At 41.2% G+C, this 7,625-nt stretch overlaps 2 protein-coding genes across 2 annotated transcripts in view; one reads left to right on the top strand and one right to left on the bottom strand.

Annotated features, from left to right (window-relative positions):
* Positions 1 to 1,035: 1,035 nt before the first annotated feature.
* LOC104943271 (deleted in lung and esophageal cancer protein 1 homolog) lies at positions 1,036 to 4,552 on the bottom strand (the record flags this gene model as incomplete). Its single annotated transcript, XM_010768619.1, has 8 exons — positions 4,353 to 4,552; positions 3,607 to 3,747; positions 3,371 to 3,527; positions 3,097 to 3,210; positions 2,841 to 3,016; positions 2,547 to 2,770; positions 1,245 to 1,323; positions 1,036 to 1,167 (listed from the first exon to the last, which is right to left on the bottom strand). Coding segments are annotated over exons 1-8 (1,125 nt in total), but the record flags the coding sequence as incomplete, so codon positions are not given.
* A 2,833-nt stretch (positions 4,553 to 7,385) lies between these two features.
* Positions 7,386 to 7,625, top strand: part of LOC104943270 (1-phosphatidylinositol 4,5-bisphosphate phosphodiesterase delta-1-like) — a 2,699-nt gene continuing 2,459 nt past the window's right edge. Inside the window, exon 1 of the mRNA XM_010768617.1 lies at positions 7,386 to 7,612. Coding sequence (XP_010766919.1) covers positions 7,513 to 7,612 — 100 coding nt within the window. The 5' untranslated portion in view covers positions 7,386 to 7,512. The remainder of the gene's footprint in view (positions 7,613 to 7,625) is intronic.

Genomic DNA, 7,625 nt, shown 5'->3' with positions numbered 1-7,625 from the left:
CACACACACACAGCAGCCTTTCTACATTGTGTGTGTGTGTGTGTGCGTGCGTGCGTGCGTGCGTGCGTGCGTGCGTGCGTGCGTGCGTGCGTGTAGTGTCCTAGCTGCAGCTGACCTGTGTGCTCATTTCTCTCTGAATACAAGCTCAGCTCCACAGTTCCTCTGACCTCGTCCTCACTAACTTTATGAGCTTGTACATGTGGTGGAAATTCCACACTTAATCACCTTCTGGTAAGCAAAGAACAAATATACAAGCTTAGCCCAAAGTTGTGGACGTATGTGCCCTGTACCACTGATGTAGCAATAGGATCTGACCCCGTTACACAGAAAAGCAATGACTTTATACAGATGAGAGCAGATAACAAAGGGGACATAAGACAGGTAACATCCGTATGATCATTTGCCTGACCACGGCCCTCCTGTCTGTCGAGTGCAAGAGAACAGAAGCCAGTCTTTTGTATTAAAGGTGTGATACAGCCTGGGAATGAGCCCTAGTTTACATTAGGACTGGTTCATTCAAACTGCAGGAAAATAAAGAAGGACGTTTACATACTTAAAGGTGACCTATCATGCAAAATGCACTTTTGTACGTCTTGTATACATGAATATGTGTCCCCGGTGTTCCAGGGAACTCACCAAGTGTCAGAAAACACAACCCTCTCTATTTTCCTCCATACCCAAATCTCTTAAAAAGGGGCTGCAACGGATCTGATACAGACTGATCCAGATTTGAACACTTCTATGACGTCACAGAAGTGGCGCTACGGCTATTGGGCCAACTCCACCAATCAGGAGGAGACAGCCACGGACATTGCCGTTGGAAAGCGCTGGAGACGTTGTAGTACATATGCCAGGCCTGTAGATGGTGCTGTTCTCACAGAATCAGCCCATGAAAAGACAGTGTTAAATTGAGCGAAATGAGGAATGGCTAAAATGCATGATCTGTTTGGTATTTTGAAAAATAAAAAGTATAAACATGCCTTATATAGGTATGGTCCTACACTATATTATTCAAATATAGCATGATAGGTCCACTTTAAAGAAGCTGTGCGATCCGCTGTGACAAAGGAAAGGCTCACCGAGGCCAATGGAGAAGTAAGGAGTGTTGGGGGGGATGACTCGGACCGTACGGCTGGCAGACGTCAAGTTTTTCAGCTCCAGTGTAGTCTGGAACAAGGCGGGGCATGTTACTGTACATCACTCTGCTGACAAAATCTCAGGGTAATTCAATCACAGACACATACCTCGTATACCTGTCCTACAGTGTAGTCGGTGAACACCACCACTGAGGGAGTAGCTAGGAACACAGGATCATCAGTGGAGCTTTAAAAACAAATCACAAAACAGTTCAGTATATATTTTTGTTCACAGTGAACACAGGAAGTGTTGAGCAGGGTAACAAGCTACCACTGCCTGCGTCAAAACCACAAAGCAAGCATTTTTTGATTTGATTTTCTTCACCTGCCTAAGCAGAAATGGTCTTTTGGGTCGGATCAAAGCTGGAGCTGCACTAATGTTTGTTAAAGGAAACTATTTTCTGAAGTTGTAAGAGGTACTTATCCTGTGTAAAGTCAGTGTATTTACCGAGCAGATGTCGGTCGCCACACCCCGAGTAAAGATGTGACAATATTCGAAATATAGCACACACATTAACATATAGTTCTTTAGTGGGTCTTTTTTAACGTGGTTAAAATTGGGGGCAAAAATAGTTTGAAAATATCTCAAACTAGCCAATTTAAAAACATCCAAGCTATCCTTTTGAGTACAACCTATAATAATAATAATCATCCTCACTGATCCACATGCACAGTGTGCACAGCGTTAACACTCTGCCACACTTACCACACGCTTCTTGCTGACATGACACACTCGACGTGTTGATTGTGGTGAGCAGTGTTTGTGTCCACACGCAGATCTCTTTTAATGCTCTCACTGCATGATGTGACTTGTTTCCCCTTCAGATGGACTTCTATCTATGTTTGACTCAGGGCTACAGCTGTGGCAAAATGCATCTGAAAATGTTGACTGCTCATTCGCTCAAAATTGTAATAGGCATCTGCAAGCAAATTATTTCTTACCCAACATGGCTTTTCAAAATGTAATATGATTACATGTTACTTGTTAGACGCTCTTATCCAAAGCAACTTACATACTCAATACTGTGGGCAATCCCCACAGGAGCAATTTGGGGTGAAGTGTCTCAGGGACACAACGACATGCTGACTGCAGTGGGGTTTGAACCTGTGACCCCCTGATCCGAACACCAACGCTCTAATCCATTGCGCCACAGCCTCCAGATGTTCCAGAAACACAGCCTGCTAGATGTGTTGTATTATAAATGACATCATACCAGGAGTATCAAGTCACATATTTCTGCTTTGGCACACGGTGGTAAAAGATGCTCCCAAGAGATGACCTGACCTAAGCCTATAGTATGTCCACCATAGTAGATGATCACATGTGACCAACCTTTAACATGCCTTTTTGTATTTCCTGCCCTGCGTTTAATGTGAAATGGTGACGTATACTTCGCCCATTCCAGTTACCTTTGCTCCTCCATGCCTCTCTTCTCACGCTCCTTCTTCCCCACTTTGGTTCTGGGCCGGACGAGGGACGTGCCCCCCTGCTGTGCACTCGGAGGAAGGAAGCGAGGATTGCGTAGGAAATTGTGTCGATCTTTCAGCTTCTGAAGTTTCTCCAGTCCCTCTTCTCGATCCTGTGCGCTGGGCTCGTCCTTCCACTTGGGTCTGGGTACGGTCTGTTTGGACTTCTGAAACATATCGTAAACTTGTGTCCTTATAGCTCTGATTAATTGAAAGGGTGTAAGTGTGACTCCTCACCTCTTTTGGTTGCCTTCTCGTTGGGGTGACTGAGCTTGATTCAAAAGTCAGGCTGAGATCTGATTCGCCCAGAAGGATCTTCTCTGGACTGGGAATTAAAGTGTAACCATCATCCTGAGGCTCCTTGGACACGTGCATGGCGTAGGAGAGGGTGGGTTTGCCAGGATTTGATTTTACTGACAGGAAAAGAACAAATGAGAACCTGGCCAAACATGTTGTTTATTTATGATTTAAGATCCAAAAGAGGCTCATGTACTTGCTGCCGGTGCTTCCACATGTGGTTTTTGTGTAGGTAAGTAGTCCTGGGGGGAAATGAGGTTGTTCATTTCGAGAAGGTCTTTGTCCACGCACCAGGAAAAGGCAGATTGGACTGAAAATAGACATAAGATAAGATAAGTACTTTATTGATCCCAATTTGGGAAATGTTTGCGTTGCAGCAGCATAAACATACATATACATATAATTCAAATTGTTACTTGTAATCTTTCGAAAAAGCAGTATATTCATTCATGATCATATTCCCATCTCACCTGTGAGGAGGCCCTGTTGATCGATAATGTCTCCCATCCTCTCCCTCATCCTCTCGTAGGCCTGCCTCTCTGTGGCTGCAGCCCGAGCTCTGGCCTGGATTATATGACTCTCCAACATGTCCGCCTCTTTTATACGCTGGCTGTATTCAGAATGAGCCTGTAATAGGAACAAATATATAATACAGATATATATAATTGCTATGGAGTTGTGGGTAAGCTTTGTGTAGTTAGGCTACCTGTTGAAGCTCTTCCACATATCTGTCATGGTAGCTGCTGCGTCCATTCTTTGTCTTGATGAGGTTGGACAAAGTGTCTTTCCCAATGATGTCTTTAGTGTAAAGGTCCTTGAAGGTGCTCGCCAACACGTGAGAAATGTCCTAATGTACCAGAATGAGAAAAAAGTTAATTTGACTTAATGCTTAATGTGAATTTAGTTAGTGTTTAGCAACATTATATTCTTAGTAGCAGGCAGTGCTATTCTCTTGTATGCTACTTTTTACTTTTACTCCACTACATTTTGGAAGCCCATAGTGTACTTTTTACTCCACTACATTTATTATAACACTCACAGTTACTAGTTACTTTGTACATAAACAAACAAATGATAAACTGATGTGGTATAAAATGCAGTACTGTGCTACTATCTACACAGTATTTCAAGTATCTAAATTTGACGAACATTGACCAAATAAATACTAAAACAATAACCATAATAACAAAATACTTTAAAGATACGATATAGTAATTTTACTTCTGTATTTGATGTTATTCTGAAATGGGCCATTGTGTAGAATAATTACTTTAACTTTTGGTACTTTAAGTACATTATGATGCTAATGCTTTTGTATTACATAAGTAGAATTTTGAAACAAGGACTTTTACATGTAGTGGAGTATTCTAACCACATAGTATTTGTACTTTAACTAAAGTAATGGATCTGAGTACTCTTTACACCACAGGTTGTTTGGTAAACAGCAGGTACCTGTGACTTCCCTGATGCGGGTCTGTGGCTGTTAAGAGACGGATCAAACAGAGAGGGTTCTCTGCTCTCTGGTTCCTCCAGCATGGCGCAGGAGACGCTCATGTAGCTAACGGTATGCTAATTAGCTAAACAAAAACTTAGTTAGTTAGCGTAAATAAACACAAACACATGAATTAGCATGTAATGTCAACGTTAAAACAGACTTATAGCGTTAGCAAGACGACTTATTTCCCTTCCAAATATAACTTATACACATTTTTTAACTAGGTAAAACTGTGGCTAAAATGTAAATTTACTCGCTCCCTTACGCCGTGTTTATTTACATGTGGTTGCCATAGTGACAGATACATCCGCTGTAGCCCTCCAAGAAGGAAACCACAGAAACATAAAACTAGTGCCCCAAAACCCAAAACACATTATTTGAGAAACCACGTTTAATGTTGTAACAATATGCTAGCTATTTACGCCTATGTGCTTAACATTTTCACTATTTGTTGGTTTGTTTTAGTTTTTTATTTATTCTACAACAGCTGTCAGGTAAATGTAGTAAAGTAAAAAGTAGGCCTACTCCACACTGAATAGTAGGCTATGGCCAAAATACTTTATACTTCAATGCTTCAATATATTTATAAAACAATCACACCTGCATGATACTGCACTGTCATGAGGTGTGGCCCTGTCTCCTTTTCATGAGGGCTTTATTCCACGATGCTATTAAAAAAATATGGTTTTCCATGGACAAAGCAGACGTAGGCCTTCAAACTGATATTGAGGGATAGGTTGTTACCGCACATTTTGACATGCAAAGTACTTTCCAACCAATGCAAGAAAAGCAAATTGTCTGTGGCATTATGCAAAAAGAGTGGTTCCTGCTTAAGCAATGATTTTGAAACACATTGCTTTTTGTGAGGGCAAAAATTCCAAATACATACAACACACATTTCTTGTGCTCAAGTGGGATCTCAAAGGGGCAATTGTTAAGCCTCCTTTTGTATCGCCTCGAGGTTTGCCAGACAGAGTTTTTCCTCATCTTTTTTTTTCACAAGACTTGCCCCAGCAGGAGAGTTCGTAGAAAAGAAAAGCCTGGTAGTCACTGGGGCTCAGAGCGTGATCTGTGTGAGCACTCGGAGCACTTTTCCCCTACTTCAAATTATCCTTCCATATTAGACACCAAAGCAGGTTATCGTGCATCAGTTGTTGCTTTAGCACATTGTTCTGTTTGAACTTCTGAAATCTCTGCTAAGGATTGACGCCTCTATCTGCTGTCAGATGGCAAAGATAGCGTAGAGACCTTGTAATAATAATGATGACTGCAGACATGGTGTCATGTGATGAGTTACTTTGCACTGTAGAAAGGTACAGGGGAGAGGCAGGAGCATTCCTCCATATATAATGGCAGGTCTGTACCACACCGGGGCAACACCCTGCATACATAACATCACGTATATAGGGGTGAAAATGCTTAAAAATTCACAGAAGTGACTTAATGCATGTATATAGAAGACTTCATGCAACATTGTCTTATAAAGGACCACATTTGACCTTTTGAAAGTGTTTATTTTTAGTCCATGCTGGTAAAATTCCATCCAAAGGTGTCTGGGCGCTGATTGAATGAAAGCAAACACAGTGGAGGACTTGTCAGACCGGTGTTACAGTGGGAGTGGACTGATGGTAGCTCAAGAGTCTAATGGGCTGGTATTAACTGCGCACTGTGTGAGGCTGCTCAGAGGGACACACCGGCTGATCTGTTCACTACGTAGGACAAACTACCAATGTTACTATAACTATTATAGTATATCTGACACCATTTTGGAGGAGAAAAGGACTTTACCCCGGCGTATGGTGATTTTATTTTGACAGGAATCAGAATGGAGTCAAATGGCAGAGCTCCGAAACATGGTGAGTGTTTGGTGACGCACAGATTTACTACACGGTCTATTATTTCTACTACTCTCCAAGCACATTGTTCCCAGTGATTTCCATGTATTGGAAATATTCAGTATACTAGAAAACTTGTGTGGATTTTTGTTTTCCATGAAATTATTTTACAGAGAGAAAATGAACGATTTGAGGATTTTATTTTTGCTTTATTTTTTGTGTATGTTTTATGTGGAATGGTGTTTAACTCCTCCCTCAGAGCGGCAGGCACTTGACTTGATCTTTTTAGCTGATATTTGTACATTAATTATTATATTTATATAGCTTATTGTATGTTGTATTACATTATTTAATGTTTAATGTTTTATTTAATTCATTCTATAATGGAACAACTGGCAAACAAATACATTTCCCCCTGGATTATTAAAGCATTTCTGTTTCTGAAAAAGCCGCAGCCCAAGACAGATTTTCACTGCATGGGTACAGTAAAGCTTATCATGATCTTGATAAGAAAATAAAAAAATATGCCAGATTTGTTTATACAGTTTAGTGATGATAAAGCCTTCCAGTAGCTGTCATTACCAGCAAATTAGCGCCCCAGATTATCAGGTTTGAGTTGTTTTTTCTTCCAGCAAAGTGTCACAATTTACGCTCACAACACATCCAGTCATTCCCGACCACAGCCTTTGCAATGACTTGCACAGCTTTTTTTAAAGACAAGGGTTCAACTAGCACAGTAGATGAAGGCCTAAACGAACCATGGGGTGGCGCTATTTCATCATATAACAGCATTATTCAAGATAATAACAACATTTGTTTGACAAACTAAGCCTATGCATGCTGCCAAGTCCATGCACAGAAGGAAAATAATGTGAAGTAGGAATATGCAACTACCATTTAAAGTCATAATGCAGCCTATTTTGCAATCGTCTCTTCCTAAAGCAATGGGAACTCCTTCATGAAGTTACTCCTCAATACTGAAAGTCGGATCGACTTGCTAGTGACATTTTTTAACCCAAATAAGATTTAATAGTGTTTTTTTGTGCTAAGTTACCATGCATACACCTCCCCAAAGCCTTTGAAGTCCCCAGCTGTACAGTGACTGCTGCAGGGAATATAACAGAGTAGTAGATGAGTTTAGACCCGCCCCATGGGGGGGAACTACAGTAGCCTACGTGGTGCTTCTCCTCCACACGGAGCACACATTAAACACCGCCTGGATACTTTTTTTGAGGTGTCTTTATCGTAAAACAAACAAAAGAAAAAGTGTATCCTGTCCGAAATGCCTTGTTTACACAAACGGCTGAAAAAAACCAAATCCGAAGAGGAGGCTTTCCTGGAGAAGGCGAGAAGAATTGCGCGAGAGAATGGGAAACGGCTAGGTAAGTCGTCGTC

The sequence above is a fragment of the Notothenia coriiceps genome, unplaced genomic scaffold (assembly GCF_000735185.1).
Source record: "Notothenia coriiceps isolate Sejong01 unplaced genomic scaffold, NC01 NC01_scaffold00005846, whole genome shotgun sequence".
Classification (NCBI taxonomy): Eukaryota; Metazoa; Chordata; class Actinopteri; order Perciformes; family Nototheniidae; genus Notothenia; species Notothenia coriiceps.
This window is presented reverse-complemented; position numbering and strand designations above follow the sequence as displayed.